This window comes from Thunnus albacares, chromosome 21 (genome assembly GCF_914725855.1).
Source record: "Thunnus albacares chromosome 21, fThuAlb1.1, whole genome shotgun sequence".
NCBI lineage: Eukaryota > Metazoa > Chordata > Actinopteri > Scombriformes > Scombridae > Thunnus > Thunnus albacares.
This window is the reverse complement of record NC_058126.1, coordinates 172,501-190,000: the sequence shown is the minus strand read 5'-3', so window position 1 is coordinate 190,000 and position 17,500 is coordinate 172,501. Positions and strand designations below refer to the sequence as shown.

Below are 17,500 nucleotides of genomic sequence, written 5' to 3'. Positions count from 1 at the left end.
AGTAAGCAGTACTACGTACATACTGACAGTGTTTTGTATGCAGTACTACGTACATACTGACAGTGTTTAGTAAGCAGTACTACGTACATACTGACAGTGTTTAGTAAGCAGTACTACGTACATACTGACAGTGTTTAGTAAGCAGTACTACGTACATACTGACAGTGTTTAGTAAGCAGTACTACGTACATACTGACAGTGTTTAGTAAGCAGTACTACGTACATACTGACAGTTGTTTTGTATGCAGTACTACGTACATACTGACAGTGTTTAGTAAGCAGTACTACGTACATACTGACAGTGTTTTGTAAGCAGTACTACGTACATACTGACAGTTGTTTTGTACGCAGTACTACGTACATACTGACAGTGTTTAGTAAGCAGTACTACGTACATACTGACAGTTGTTTTGTATGCAGTACTACGTACATACTGACAGTTGTTTTGTATGCAGTACTACGTACATACTGACAGTTGTTTTGTATGCAGTACTACGTACATACTGACAGTGTTTAGTAAGCAGTACTACGTACATACTGACAGTTGTTTTGTATGCAGTACTACGTACATACTGACAGTGTTTAGTAAGCAGTACTACGTACATACTGACAGTGTTTAGTAAGCAGTACTACATACATACTGACAGTGTTTTGTATGCAGTACTACGTACATACTGACAGTGTTTAGAAAGCAGTACTACGTACATACTGACAGTGTTTAGTAAGCAGTACTACGTACATACTGACAGTGTTTAGTAAGCAGTACTACGTACATACTGACAGTGTTTTGTACGCAGTACTACGTACATACTGACAGTGTTTAGTAAGCAGTACTACGTACATACTGACAGTGTTTAGTAAGCAGTACTATGTACATACTGACAGTGTTTAGTAAGCAGTACTACGTACATACTGACAGTTGTTTTGTATGCAGTACTACGTACATACTGACAGTGTTTAGTAAGCAGTACTACGTACATACTGACAGTGTTTTGTATGCAGTACTACGTACATACTGACAGTGTTTAGTAAGCAGTACTACGTACATACTGACAGTGTTTAGTAAGCAGTACTACGTACATACTGACAGTGTTTAGAAAGCAGTACTACGTACATACTGACAGTGTTTAGTAAGCAGTACTACGTACATACTGACAGTTGTTTTTTGTCGGGTTCAGGTGATGATGAAAATGTTGTTGTGTTTCTGTAGATGTGGAACCACATTGATTTCAGGAGGTACACACCTGGACAGGTACACACCTGAACAGATACACACCTGAACAGTTAGACACCTGAACAGATACACACCTGAACAGATACACACCTGAACAGTTACACACCTGAACAGTTACACACCTGAACAGATACACACCTGAACAGTTACACACCTGAACAGTTACACACCTGAACAGATACACACCTGAACAGTTACACACCTGAACAGTTACACACCTGAACAGATACACACCTGAACAGATACACACCTGGACAGATACACACCTGAACAGATACACACCTGAACAGTTAGACACCTGAACAGATACACACCTGAACAGTTACACACCTGAACAGAAACACACCTGAACAGTTACACACCTGAACAGAAACACACCTGAACAGTTACACACCTGAACAGAAACACACCTGAACAGATACACACCTGAACAGATACACACCTGAACAGTTACACACCTGAACAGTTACACACCTGAACAGTTACACACCTGAACAGAAACACACCTGAACAGTTACACACCTGAACAGAAACACACCTGAACAGATACACACCTGAACAGATACACACCTGAACAGTTACACACCTGAACAGTTACACACCTGAACAGAAACACACCTGAACAGTTACACACCTGAACAGTTACACACCTGAACAGTTACACAACTGAACAGTTAGACACCTGAACAGAAACACACCTGAACAGATACACACCTGAACAGTTAGACACCTGAACAGATACACACCTGAACAGTTACACACCTGAACAGATACACACCTGAACAGATACACACCTGAACAGTTACACACCTGAACAGTTACACACCTGAACAGAAACACACCTGAACAGTTACACACCTGAACAGTTACACACCTGAACAGTTACACAACTGAACAGTTAGACACCTGAACAGAAACACACCTGAACAGAAACACACCTGAACAGTTACACACCTGAACAGAAACACACCTGGACAGATACACACCTGAACAGTTAGACACCTGAACAGATACACACCTGAACAGATACACACCTGAACAGTTACACACCTGAACAGAAACACACCTGAACAGATACACACCTGGACAGATACACACCTGAACAGTTAGACACCTGAACAGATACACACCTGAACAGATACACACCTGAACAGTTACACACCTGAACAGAAACACACCTGAACAGTTACACACCTGAACAGTTAGACACCTGAACAGATACACACCTGAACAGATACACACCTGAACAGTTAGACACCTGAACAGTTAGACACCTGAACAGATACACACCTGAACAGATACACACCTGAACAGTTAGACACCTGAACAGTTAGACACCTGAACAGAAACACACCTGAACAGTTACACACCTGAACAGTTAGACACCTGAACAGATACACACCTGAACAGATACACACCTGAACAGATACACACCTGAACAGTTAGACACCTGAACAGTTAGACACCTGAACAGTTACACACCTGAACAGAAACACACCTGAACAGATACACACCTGAACAGAAACACACCTGAACAGAAACACACCTGAACAGATACACACCTGAACAGATACACACCTGAACAGTTACACACCTGAACAGATACACACCTGAACAGATACACACCTGAACAGTTACACACCTGAACAGATACACACCTGAACAGATACACACCTGAACAGTTACACACCTGAACAGTTACACACCTGAACAGATACACACATGAACAGATACACACCTGAACAGATACACACCTGAACAGTTAGACACCTGAACAGATACACACCTGAACAGTTACACACCTGAACAGATACACACCTGAACAGTTACACACCTGAACAGTTACACACCTGAACAGATACACACCTGAACAGTTACACACCTGAACAGATACACACCTGAACAGAAACACACCTGAACAGTTACACACCTGAACAGAAACACACCTGAACAGAAACACACCTGAACAGATACACACCTGAACAGATACGCACCTGAACAGAAACAGAAACACACCTGAACAGATACACACCTGAACAGAAACACACCTGAACAGAAACACACCTGAACAGATACACACCTGAACAGATACACACCTGAACAGTTACACACCTGAACAGATACACACCTGAACAGTTACACACCTGAACAGATACACACCTGAACAGTTACACACCTGAACAGAAACACACCTGAACAGATACACACCTGAACAGTTACACACCTGAACAGTTAGACACCTGAACAGATACACACCTGAACAGATACACACCTGAACAGTTACACACCTGAACAGTTACACACCTGAACAGTTACACACCTGAACAGATACACACCTGAACAGTTAGACACCTGAACAGTTAGACACCTGAACAGATACACACCTGAACAGATACACACCTGAACAGTTACACACCTGAACAGTTACACACCTGAACAGATACACACCTGAACAGTTACACACCTGAACAGTTACACACCTGAACAGATACACACCTGAACAGTTACACACCTGAACAGATACACACCTGAACAGTTACACACCTGAACAGATACACACCTGAACAGTTACACACCTGAACAGAAACACACCTGAACAGTTACACACCTGAACAGATACACATCTGAACAGTTACACACCTGAACAGTTACACACCTGAACAGATACACACCTGAACAGTTACACACCTGAACAGAAACACACCTGACCAGTTAGACACCTGAACAGTTACACATCTGAACAGTTACACATCTGAACAGGTACACACAGGTTATAAACTGCATCTTTCAGAGTGAATGGTGGGTTGTATCTAATAGTTGGAAACTTTGGAGCTTTGTTTTGATGCCATGGTATTCGAAAGGCAGAATCACTATTCGAATATTCATGTAGATACAGTATATATATATACAGTATACATATATACAGTATGCATATATACAGTATACATATATACAATATGCATATATACAGTATACATATATACAATATGCATATATACAGTACACATATATACAGTATGCATATATGCAGTATACATATATACAATATGCATATATACAGTACACATATATACAGTATGCATATATACAGTATGCATATATACAGTATACATATATACAATATGCATATATACAGTACACATATATACAGTATGCATATATGCAGTATACATATATACAGATATACAGTATAAATATATACAGTATGCATATATACAGTATACATATATAGTATGCATATATACAGTATACATGTCTACAGTATACATATATATAGTATGCATATATATAGTATGCATATATACAGTATACATATATACAGTATGCATATATACAGTATAAATATATACAGATATACAGTATAAATATATACAGTATGCATATATACAGTATACATATATACGGTATGCATATATACGGTATACATATATATAGTATGCATATATACAGTATGCATATATACAGTATAAATATATACAGTATACATATATAGTATGCATATATACAGTATACAGTATAAATATATACAGTATACATATATATATAGTATGCATATATACAGTATGCATATATATAGTATGCATATATACAGTACACATATATATAATATACATATATAGTATGCATATATACAGTATACATATGTACAGTACACATATATATAGTATACATATATACAGTACACATATATACGGTATGCATATATACAGTATGCATATATACAGTATACATATATAGTATGCATATATACAGTATACATATGTACAGTACACATATATACGGTATGCATATATACAGTATGCATATATACAGTATACATATATAGTATGCATATATACAGTATACATATGTACAGTACAAATATATACGGTATGCATATATACAGTATGCATATATACAGTATACATATATAGTATGCATATACACAGTATACATATGTACAGTACATATATATACGGTATGCATATATACAGTATGCATATATACAGTATACATATATATTATGCATATATACAGTACACATATATATAGTATACATATATACAGTATGCATATATACAGTATACATATATAGTATGCATATATACAGTATACATATACAGTATACATATATACAGTATACATATATACAGTACACATATATACAGTATGCATATATACAGATATATAGTATAAATATATACAGATATCCAGTATAAATATATACAGTATGCATATATACAGTATACATATATACAGTACACATATATAGTATGCATATATACAGTACACATATATACGGTATGCATATATACAGTATACATATATACAGTATGCATATATATAGTATGCATATATACAGTACACATATATACAGTATACATATACAGTATGCATATATACAGTATACATATATAGTATGCATATATACAGTATACATAGATACAGTATGCATATATACAGTATACATATATACAGTACACATATATACAGTATAAATATATACAGTATACATATATACAGTATACATATATACAGTATGCATATATATAGTATGCATATATACAGTACACATATATACAGTATGCATATATAGTATGCATATATACAGTACACATATATATAGTATGCATATATACAGTATGCATATATACAGTATACATATATACAGTATATATATATAGAATGCATATATACAGTATACATATATACAGTATGCATATATACGGTATACATATATATAGTATGCATATATACTGTACACATATATACAGTATGCATATATAGTATGCATATATACAGTATACATATGTACAGTACACATATATACAGTATAAATATATACAGTATACATATATACAGTATACATATATAGTATGCATATATACAGTACACATATATATAGTATACATATATACAGTGCACATATATACAGTATGCATATATACAGTATACATGCTGCTGGTGTTTGTGGGTCGGCGCCCAGCTTGCGCCGCCATGCGCCTGCTTCCCTGCTCTCACCAATGTGTTGCTGCTTACAGCAAGCTGGACACAGATCAACAGGAGGGGCACCTGCACTGTGACCTGCTCTCCCCCCGCCGCCTCCATCATCCCTCTGTCTCTCTCCTCCCCCCTCTTCCTATCAGACCACCTGATTTATGTCTTAATATTAATTATTGATCTGATGATGTAATGTGTCAGGAACTGATCACGTTCTGGGTTCCTACACTGTGTACACTTTTCTACATCTTGTTCTGCTGTTTGTCCCCTCGTGATGTCATCATGGACTGCAGTGTGTGTGTGTCTGTGTGTGTGTCTGTGTGTGTGTGTGTGTGTGTGTGTGTGTGTGTCACACCATGAGAGTGTGTGTCGAGCCAATCATGGACCAATCAGGGACTTATCAGGTCACCGATCATCAAACCAGTAAGCCAGTCAGTCTTCAGACACACCTGCACAGAGAGAGAGAGAGAGACATGACGTTGCCATGACAACATGTTGATGTGACGACAGAGACACCAATCAGAGTGGCGATGAAATAATCTGAGTGACTCTGACGTGACGATGACATCATGATGACACCTGATCCAGTCTTCTGTTGAACTGATAAACTGCAGTTAGACACTGAGTTCTTCATCCAAACCATCAATACAACCATCAATAAATCGATCTGACCCGCAGGAAACGCACACACATCCCCCTGTAGAGTGAAAGTGTACCCGCCCCCCCACAGGTGTGACGACTTGTTGAAGTGACGTCAGCGCAGTTTAATGAGCTGAGAGCGCCACCTGCTGTCCGCTCAGCTCACATGTTGTTACTGTATGGATATTGATCACATGATCTTTCCTGATAAAACATTTTATTTATCTTCAACAGGCACAGCTGCTTATTTATTTACTTATTGTTTTTGAGTGTGAACACAGCTGAAGACTTTATTGATTACTAAACCTGTCGGATAGTTTTATTTACTGTCTCACTGCACTGACAGAAAAACAATCACTAATCGATTCTCTGCATCAGTTTATTGTGAAGGCCTGAGCGGAGTGCGGGCTTCCTGTCTGATCCAAAGACTTTCATCAGGAACCCGCCGGGCTCCGCAGCTCTCCCCGCCGGGCTCCGAGCCCCTCACAGCGGCTTCAGCTGCAGCGGAGAGCCGCTGAGGAGAGCCGGAGGACCGGAGAGAGCCGCCGGTACCGAGCCGGTCCAACAGAACTTACCGTGTCGGTGATCCGCCGCACCGCACACACTGCTGACAGCTCCGCAACACGGAAATACCGAGCACGTACTGCGCATGTGCTAAGGGAGGGGGCGGGGGGCAGATAGAAAGAGAGAGAGAGCGAGAGAGAGAGAGAGAGAGTACGAGAGAGAGAGAGCGAGAGCGAGAGAGAGAGAGAGTAAGAGAGAGAGAGAGAGAGAGAGAAAGAGTAAGAGAGAGAGAGAGCGAGAGAGAAAGAGAGAGAAAGAGAGAGAGAGAGCGAGAGAGAAAGAGTAAGAGAGAGAGAGTAAGAGAGAGAGAGACAGAAAGAGAGAGAAAGAGTAAGAGAGAGAGCGAGAGAGAAAGAGTAAGAGAGAGAGAGTAAGAGAGAGAGAGACAGAGAGAGAGAGAGAGAGTAAGAGAGAGAGAAAGAGAGAGAAAGAGCGAGAGAGAAAGAGTAAGAGAGAGAGAGTAAGAGAGAGAGAGTAAGAGAGAGAGAGACAGAGAGAGAGAGAAAGAGTAAGAGAGAGAGAAAGAGAGAGAGAGAGAAAGAGAGAGTAAGAGAGAGAGAGAGAGAGTAAGAGAGAGAGAGAGTAAGAGAGAGAGAGAGACAGAGAGAGAGAGAGAGAGAGTAAGAGAGAGAGAGAGAGTAAGAGAGACAGAGAGAGAGAGAGAAAGAGAGAGTAAGAGAGAGAGAGAGAGAGAGAGTAAGAGAGAGAGAGAGACAGAGAGAGAGAGAGAGAGAGAGAGAAAGAGAGAGTAAGAGAGAGAGAGAGAGAGTAAGAGAGACAGAGAGAGAGAGAGAAAGAGAGAGAGAGAGAGAGTAAGAGAGACAGAGAGAGAGAGAGAGAGAGAGTAAGAGAGAGAGAGCGAGAGAGTAAGAGAGCGAGAGAGAGAAAGAGAGAGAGAGAGAGAGTAAGAGAGAGAGACAGAGAGAGAGAAAGAGAGCGAGAGAGAGAAAGAGAGAGAGAGAGAGAGAGAATGCCAATGTTTGGAAAAACTATTTCTCAAATTTATATGAAAATCCAGATCACTATGGTTGAAACACACATCAGATGTCCACAGCTGACAAATTGAAATCATTAGAAAATGTAATAAAGGATCAAAACGCTCTGAACAGTCCAATCACTCAAATAGAAAAGCTACAAGAAAAACGGTCTGATCTTAAAGATGGAAAGGTTTGTGGTTTTGATGCTATCAGGACAGAAATGTTGAAACACAGTAGTAGCAAACTGAAAATGGCTGTTCTAAAATTATTAAATTTGGTATTAAAAAGTGGCATATATCCTGAAATTTGGAACAAGGGACTGATTACTCCTATTTTTTCTAAATTATTTTTCTAAATCCCAATAATTACTGTGTAAATTATAATTTGGGGAAACTATTTTGTAGCACATTAAATTCAAGAATACTGTCCTACGTGATCGAAAGCAACATACTAAGTAAATCCCAAATTGGCTTTATACCCAGACAGAGAACAACAGATCACATATTTACTCTCCATACTCTAATCCAAAAACATGTTCACCAAAAACATAAAGGAAAAATGTACGCTTGCTTTGTTGATTTCAGGAAAGCTTTTGATTCGATTTGGCACAGTGGTCTTTTCTACCAGTTACTCCAAAATGGCTTCGGAGGCAAAGTATATGATTTAATTAAATGCAAGTACACAGAAAATGAATGTGCTGTAAAAATTGGACAAAACAGAACTGAATTTTTCAAACAGTGCCGCAGGCATCATATCGGCTAAGATGAATAGGCACATGGCCCAATACATGAGCAGGGCCCAGAAAGGAACTGGTAGTAATACCAGGGGAGCTAAGCACCAGCTACTGGTCGATAGAACAGTCACCCAAGACTGCAAGACCAGGCAGACCAACCTGTGCACCGCCTGGATTGACTACAAGAAGACCTACGACTCAGTGCCACACACATGGATACTGGAATGCTTGGAAATGCACAACATCAACAGGACACTAAGAGCCTTCATCAAGAACTCAATGGGGCTGTGGAAAACGACTCTGGAGGCCAACTCAAAGCAAACTGCACAAGTTACCATCAAGTACCAAGGTGATCCACTATCCCCGCTGCTGTTCTGCATAGGCCTGAACCCCCTCAGCCAGATCATCTCAAAGAGTGGCTACGGATACCGGTTCTGAAGTGGAACAACCATCAGTCACCTCCTCTACATGGATGACATCAAGCTGTATGCCAGGAATGAGCGAGACATCGACTCACTGATCCACATCACCAGGATCTACAGCAACGACATCGGAAGGTCATTCAGACTAGATAAGTGTGATCAGATGGTATCAAAGAGAGGGAAGATGATCAGGACATGAGGGGTTGAGCTACCAGGAGGCAGCATTGCAGATGTTCAGGACAGCTACAAATACCTTGGGAGGCAAATGGGAACCATGAGGAGGCCGCAAGGAAGTCAGCCACAGCCAAATACCTACACAGAGTAAGGCAGGTCCTGAAAAGTCGGCTGAATGGGAAGAACAAGATACGGGCCATCAACACGTACGCCCTGCCAGTCATCAGATACCCCACTGATATAATAAGCTGGCCAAAGGAGGAGATAGAGGCCACTGATATCAAGACAAGAAAGCTCCTCACAATGCATGGAGGGTTTCATCCCAAGTCCAGCACCCTGAGACTGTACACTAAGCGGAACGAGGGAGGCTGAGGACTGGTGAGCATCAGAGCCACAGTCCAGGACGAAACAACCAACATCCAGGAATACATCAGGAAGATGGCTCCCAAAGATGAACTGCTAAGTGAACCTCAGGCAGCAGAAACCCGATGATGCAGAGGAGGAGGAGGAACCATCATGGAGGGACAAGCCCCTACACGGCATGTACCACCGACAGATAGAAGAAGTGGCTGATATCAAGAAATCCTACCAGTGGCTGGAAAAGGCTGGACTGAAGGACAGCACAGAAGCACTGATCATGGCAGCACAAGAACAGGCACTCAGTACAAGATCAATGGAGGCGGGGATCTACCACACCAGACAGGACCCCAGGTGCAGGCTGTGCAAAGATGCTCCTGAGACAGTTCAGCACATAATAGCAGGGTGTAAGATGCAGGCAGGAACAGCGTACATGGAACACCATAACCAAGTGACTGGCATAGTGTACAGGAACATCTGCACTGAGTATGGGCTGGAGGTCCCAAGGTCACAATGGAAGACACCTCCTAAGGTGGTTGAGAATGACCGAGCCAAGATCCTGTGGGACTTCCAGATCCAGACTGACAAGCTGGTGATGGCTAACCAACCGGACATCGTTTTGATCAACAAACAACAGAAGAAGGCAGTGGTGATAGTGGTGATATCAGGAAGAAGGAACACAAGAAGATCAAAAAATACCAAGAGGAGCTAGAAAAGATGTGGGGAGTAAAGGCAACAGTGGTGTCAGTGGTAATGGGAGCACTGGGGGCTGTGATCCACAAACTGGGAGAGTGGCTCCAGCTGATTCCGGGTACAACATCTTAAATCATGTATGCATGTATCATGTATGTAGCTCTTAAATCATGTGTATATGTATCATGTATGTATCATGTATGTATCATGTATGTATCATGTATGTAGCTCTTAAATCATGTGTATATGTATCATGTATGTATCATGTATGTATCATGTATGTATCATGTATGTAGCTCTTAAATCATGTGTATATGTATCATGTATGTATCATGTATGTATCATGTATGTATCATGTATGTACCTCTTAAATCGTGTGTATATGTATCATGTATGTATCATGTATGTATCATGTATGTATCATGTATGTAGCTCTTAAATCATGTGTATATGTATCATGTATGTATCATGTATGTATCATGTATGTAGCTCTTAAATCGTGTGTATATGTATCATGTATGTATCATGTATGTATCATGTATGTATCATGTATGTACCTCTTAAATCATGTGTATATGTATCATGTATGTATCATATATGTATCATGTATGTAGCTCTTAAATCATGTGTATATGTATCATGTATGTATCATGTATGTATCATGTATGTAGCTCTTAAATCATGTGTATATGTATCATGTATGTATCATGTATGTATCATGTATGTAGCTCTTAAATCATGTGTATATGTATCATGTATGTATCATGTATGTATCATGTATGTAGCTCTTAAATCGTGTGTATATGTATCATGTATGTATCATGTATGTATCATGTATGTAGCTCTTAAATCGTGTGTACATGTATCATGTCAACATTTATTGTTTCTCAGTGATGTCATCGCCTTGTTTATCTCGTCTCTGGTCAAACAGTTAAGAAGTCATTTGATTGGTTTAAAATCCTTATGCTTCATCCTCATTGGTTAAAGGAGGTTGAGTGGACAGTTCCTTATAGTATACAGTCTTTATGCTAAGCTACACTAACAGCTGATGGAGATTCCCAGCACTCCCAGTCTGAGAAATGTTCAGCTGTTGGTCTAAACTGTCAACTGATCAGACTGACCAATCAGAGCTGATCTCTGTAGTCATCACTCCCCGTTTTCACTCAGAGCAGAAGCTGGACCAGATGGAGGTGAGTCTGTTTCTGTTCTTTGTGTCTCTTTTGATGACTGATAACATATTGATAACATATTGATGATATATTGATAACATATTGAGAAGTCTGACTGCACTGATGGTATTGATTAGCAGATGTAGGCGGACTCAGAGCTCAGACGATATGATTATCTGATCAGTATCATATATTATATATCAATGTATAAACAGATTTACAGGTTTATATGCAGACAGAATGACATCAAACTTAAATCTTAACAACATGCTGTTCAGGGTCAAAACATACAAACATCCTCCTCATGTGACCCAGAACACACGAACATGGAAATATTTCAACTTTTTATAAACATTTTGTGCAGCTAATTTACATTTTGTGGAGTGTTTGACCCATATTTATTAAAAACATTCTTCATGTAATATAACTCACTGACATCATGATGCGATCCTGTTTAATGTAACATTGAACCACTGTTTAGTGTGATTGAAGTATAAAAACTAAAGAATAAAGTCTCTCTGCTGTCTGAAAGCTTCATTAAGGATTCATCACATGTTCATCTGTGACTGATGAGACTAATTATGAGGAAATACTGTGACAGCTCAGAATATGAGCAGCATGTTAAAGTAAAAACTGTTAAAATAACTTAAACTGCAGTAAAGTGAGCTGACAGTCGGCCGTCCTGCAGCTCAGATAACTAAGTGAAGACACTTACTGCTGACGCTCTGATTGGCTGACACCATCTATTTCCTCCTAATGGACTCACAGCAGCAGCTAGCGCTAGCCTGTGCACCCCACTCTGTCCTCCCTGGGGAACTAAAACCATTAGACCAAGGTCCCCCTCCCCCAACCCCCACAATACACTGATCAATACACTGGAAGAAGCTGACTTCCTCTCTCTCTCTCTCTCTCTCCCTCTCTCACACACACACACACACACAAATACAAACCAACAAACACAATTCTGGGGGTGTGAAGCACAGGTAAGGACCTCTATCACCTGGACGCCGTGCTCGCCATCGGCCCTACAGCACTCGAACAAAAGCAGAGAACACGTGTTAAATTCACTATATTAGTGCCGTGTGGCAGCTACAATGATGTATATTATTAAACTTAGTTAATAACACGTCTATGTTATTTAGCAAAGAGTGTCATGCAGGACTGGCACGTAACAAAAAGAAAGTAACAAGAAAACAGATTAAATGAATGAACCCGCCACCAAACAGACACATAACGTCAGCCTGGCTGATTACTGCACAACACCCACACAGAAGGCTCCACACGTGGAGGTGACCAGAGTATATCAAACAGATGATAAAACACTTCAAAACTCAAAGGGACACCTACCAGAGTGCTGCACCGAACAGGCACAGCTGATATACTGAATCCATAGACTGTACATAAAGATGGACGACACATCTCCACTTCTTGAGTCATGGATGATAAAGAGAACTGGATACAGTGTCAGCGTCGGAGTTAGCTTCGTTAGCTTCGTTAGCTTCGTTAGCTATTTTTCTTTTCAAGCATCTAAATCTGCCTCTAATAATAATATTCATGCAGGTCGTATCAACTTTAACTGAAGTATCATGAATAGAGAGATGATCACGCACTGCAATAAATTCACTATTGTTAACTGACTATTATGACAAACGTTAACTTCACACATTCACAGCTGATTCACTCCTCTGGCTGATGATTGGTCCACTGAGTCCAGAGAGACACATCAGCCTCGTTCACTGAGGAATACTGGGAGACGAGTTAAAGTCTGTCCAGAAAGTCGCTAGATAAGTTGCTAGCTGCTTTTTTGAGAAAAAGTTGCTAAAGAGGTCTGAAAAGTTGCTACATCTAACGACAAAGTCGCTAAATTGGCAACACTGGTTTAATCAGTCAGAAACAGTCTCTGATTGGCTGATAGGATCCATGTCTGTCTCTGCAGGATGTTGTCGTCTCCACCCGCCACCTCCTCCACCACGTATCCATCCCATCACACCTCTGACCCCCAACACGTTGCCATGGAGACCTTCTGGAAAGAAGTGCAGAGCATCGAGGAGGAGGAGGGGGAGGAAGAGGAGGAAGAAGAAGAGAGAAAGAGTATGGACGGTAAGACAAACTGACAGCAGAGTGAGACGTCGTCTTTCCCTCTGACTTCCACCTCTCTGTTTAACTGCAGAGGTGGAGCTGGAGGAGGCGTGGCTAACGGAGGCGGGGTTATCTTCCCTGGTGACGGGCTCGTCATCAGAGGAGCCGTCGCCACCGGCCGAGGCGCTGCTGTCAACGTTGACACAGCAACAGGTCGCCACGGTGAGGAGGAGGCTGGACAACTACAACGAGACGCTGAAGAGGAGAAACAGGCAGCCAATCAGAGACGTCCGTGACATCTTCACTGTGGTGGGAAACACAAACACACACGCACACACACATGTATATATATATATATACTGTATATATATATATATATATATAGTATCTACGGGTATATACTGTATACTTGTAGTTTAATGAGAAGAACAAGAAGAAGTACTTTATTGATCACCGTGGGACCAGCTCCAGTGCCTCGGTCAGGGGAGTATTAACTCTAACATACATGACGTTGATGAGCCACCATGATGTGTAACCTTAAGAAAAAACACTTTTTACAGAGAAGGTTGTAATATAAAGATGATGTCATGGTGTCTGTGCAGCCGGGTCAGACATTAACAGGGTCTCAGGGTCTTGTAACTCGGATGATGAGCTTTTAAATGTAAAATAAACAATTAAACAAAGACTTTGCTTTGCAAAGCGTCCATACCTGCCCGCCCTCCACCCAGCTGAGTCCCCATCAGCTGGAAATGAAAGTGGGTTAGTCTGTCCTGAGCCTAAAATATGGCGTTTAATTAGTCTCAAAACCCGCACACATGAAAACCAAGCGTGTGCACGTGCACAAATGTGGTTCCACGAGCACGGAGCTGTGACACTCACAACGGCTCAAGACTCGCTCGCTCGTCAAGTTGAGTTTTGAGACTTTGGAGGCGGGACGGAATAGACGGTCCGCTCCTTTAATTGGTCACTTTGAATACTGACCGTGACCTTTGATTGGTTGTTTGGTTTGATCACTGAGAGGAAGACAGACAGCTGGCTGAGAGAACAAAGGGAAACATTAATAATAATATTTAGTGACATCGAAGCAAAAACCTGTTTCAACCCACTTTCAGATTTATAAAACTTTTACTTTGCTTATAAAAACAGAAACAAGGTTTCATTGATATTTCTCCATTCAAACCACAGTAGACCAGTGTTCCAGTTACTATTCCAGTTACTATTCCAGTTACTATTCCAGTTACTCAGGACTTTATTTAACATTATTCCTTTTATGCACATCAGTCATTTCTTTGAACAGCAGTTTTTTTCTCTCACATTCAAATATTCCACAGCGTGAATTCATCCTCAAACCGTAACTCTGAGACTCTGATCACATCGATCAATCACCTGCTGGTTATCAGAGCAGATCAATCACCTGCTGGTTATCAGAGCGGATCAATCACCTGCAGGTCATCAGAGCGGATCAATCACCTGCTGGTTATCAGAGCGGATCAATCACCTGCAGGTCATCAGAGCGGATCAATCACCTGCTGGTCATCAGAGCGGATCAATCACCTGCTGGTCATCAGAGCAGATCAATCACCTGCTGGTTATCAGAGCGGATCAATCACCTGCTGGTCATCAGAGCAGATCAATCACCTGAAATGTTTGTTGCACATAATCTGTAATCTCAGTTTAATTTAAACAATCAATATGAAGCTTTAGACACATAAGATCAATGAATAATTATCTCCATGACTCGTGATGTGATTGATCACTAATGAATCATCATTTCTATAATATTGATTATATGTTATACTGTGATGAAACATCGATGCTGGTGTTAATACTCACATTGACACTAAATGTATGAAAATTAGCATTTCATGAGTTGAAAACATAGATTGTAAAAATAATGTAATAATATATAAAGATTATACTGGACGTTGCCGCCATGACGTCACCCGTTGGTTTGTGGACTCGAGTTTGCATTTTGACCGTCGCCATCTTGGAATTTTGGAGCCAGAAGTGACCATATTTGGACAAGAAGGTGGAGCTGACCCTAATGCTAGCTGCTAGCTTGGTTAGCACTGTGCCTTTACAGTCTATGGTTAACTGTGATAATGCTAATGCTAATGCTAATTTCCACTAGAGAAAAACAGGCTTAAAACAATTAAAACAAAATGAAAACATCCGATTCCTTCGAGGATCTTTTAGTTCAACCAAACGCTGAACACGACTGTTTTAAGTGACCAAAATGTTACAAATAACTGTCATGAACACAGATGGCGACGGCTACGCCAATACTCTGTGAATCTGGGGTTACGCCATGGTTACGTTACCTAACCAGTGTTGTCACCGTGGTAGCGACTTGTCAATCACAATGTAGCCCCGCCCTAAAGCAGACGCTGCTTCATCGTCTGTTTTACTCTAAAAGGGACCAGAATTGACTAAACATCACGCTGTACTGAAGAAGACTTGAAACTAGTGATTGAGACCATAAACTCACCAGGAAAGTGTTTACTGAGGTAATAAACCCAGTGAGAAATACGGTCATTTTCTGATTGCAGCCAGTAGAGACGCCCCCTGCTGGCCATTAGAGACAATGCAGGTTTAAGGCACTTCCTCATTGGCTTAACTTTTCAGACCTGGAGCTTCCTGCTTGGTTGAAAATGGCTCAATCTGTCATCTGCTGTTTAAAATCAGTCCTGAAAAGACCAGAGGCAAGACCAGGGCCAGAGGAACATCTGAGAGTTCTCCACATCATGAAATTTACACAAATGGTAGAATAAGTCTAATATATTTCTTGGAAGGGAGAAGTTTCCAAACCGCACAGCTTATCCACAGGGGTTCCTCGAGGGTCAGTGCTTGGTCTCCTCTTCTCAAAATACACCACCTCACTTGGCACCATCATCCACTCCCATGGTTTCCATGGTTTCCATGGTTTCTCATACCATTGCTATGCAGATGATAATCAGCTCTTCCTGTCGTTACCGCCAGAAGACCACACGGTCTCAGCTCAGACCTCGTCAGGCCTCGCTGATATATCAGCATGGATGAAAGAACGCCACCTTCAACTCAACCTCTCTAAGACCGAGCTCCTCGTCATCCCAGCCAGTCGCTCCACCATTACTGAACCAGTCCACCGCGGAGCAGCAGTGGACTGCAGCTCTGCAGCAGTCAGTCACAGACGGAGAGACTGGAAGATGGTTCCACAGGAGAGGAGCCTGATCACTGAAGGCTCTGCCTCCCATTCTACTTTTAAAGACTGTAGGAACCACCAGTAAGCTGCATACTGGGAGCGCAGTGTTCTAGTGGGATAATACGGTACTATGAGCTCTTCAAGATATGATGGTGTCTGACCATTAAGGGCTTTGTAAGTTAGGAGAAGGATTTTAGATTCTATTCTAGATTTTACAGGAAGCCAATGTAGTGAAGCTAAAATGGGAGAAATGTGGTCTCTTTTTCTAGTTTTAGTCAGAACACGTGCAGCTGCGTTC

General features: G+C 40.9%; 2 protein-coding genes across 4 annotated transcripts in view; one reads left to right on the top strand and one right to left on the bottom strand.

Moving 5' to 3' along the window:
* Positions 1–7,518, bottom strand: part of LOC122972685 (lethal(3)malignant brain tumor-like protein 4) — a 29,156-nt gene extending 21,638 nt beyond the window's left edge. For both annotated transcript variants that reach the window (XM_044339934.1, XM_044339935.1), the window contains exons 1-2: positions 7,429–7,518; positions 6,570–6,663 (exon numbers count right to left, since the gene is read on the bottom strand). In XM_044339934.1, the coding sequence (XP_044195869.1) occupies positions 6,570–6,596 (27 nt within the window). In that variant the 5' untranslated portion in view covers positions 6,597–6,663; positions 7,429–7,518. The remainder of the gene's footprint in view (positions 1–6,569; positions 6,664–7,428) is intronic.
* A 5,291-nt stretch (positions 7,519–12,809) lies between these two features.
* arhgap28 (Rho GTPase activating protein 28) overlaps positions 12,810–17,500 on the top strand; it is a 16,819-nt gene continuing 12,128 nt past the window's right edge. Inside the window, exons 1-2 of one of the 2 annotated variants that reach the window (XM_044339600.1) lie at positions 12,810–14,042; positions 14,113–14,330. In XM_044339600.1, coding sequence (XP_044195535.1) covers positions 13,880–14,042; positions 14,113–14,330 — 381 coding nt within the window. In that variant the 5' untranslated portion in view covers positions 12,810–13,879. Of the gene's footprint in view, positions 14,043–14,112; positions 14,331–17,500 lie in introns of those variants that run through there. The other variant, XM_044339599.1, reaches the window with a different exon arrangement.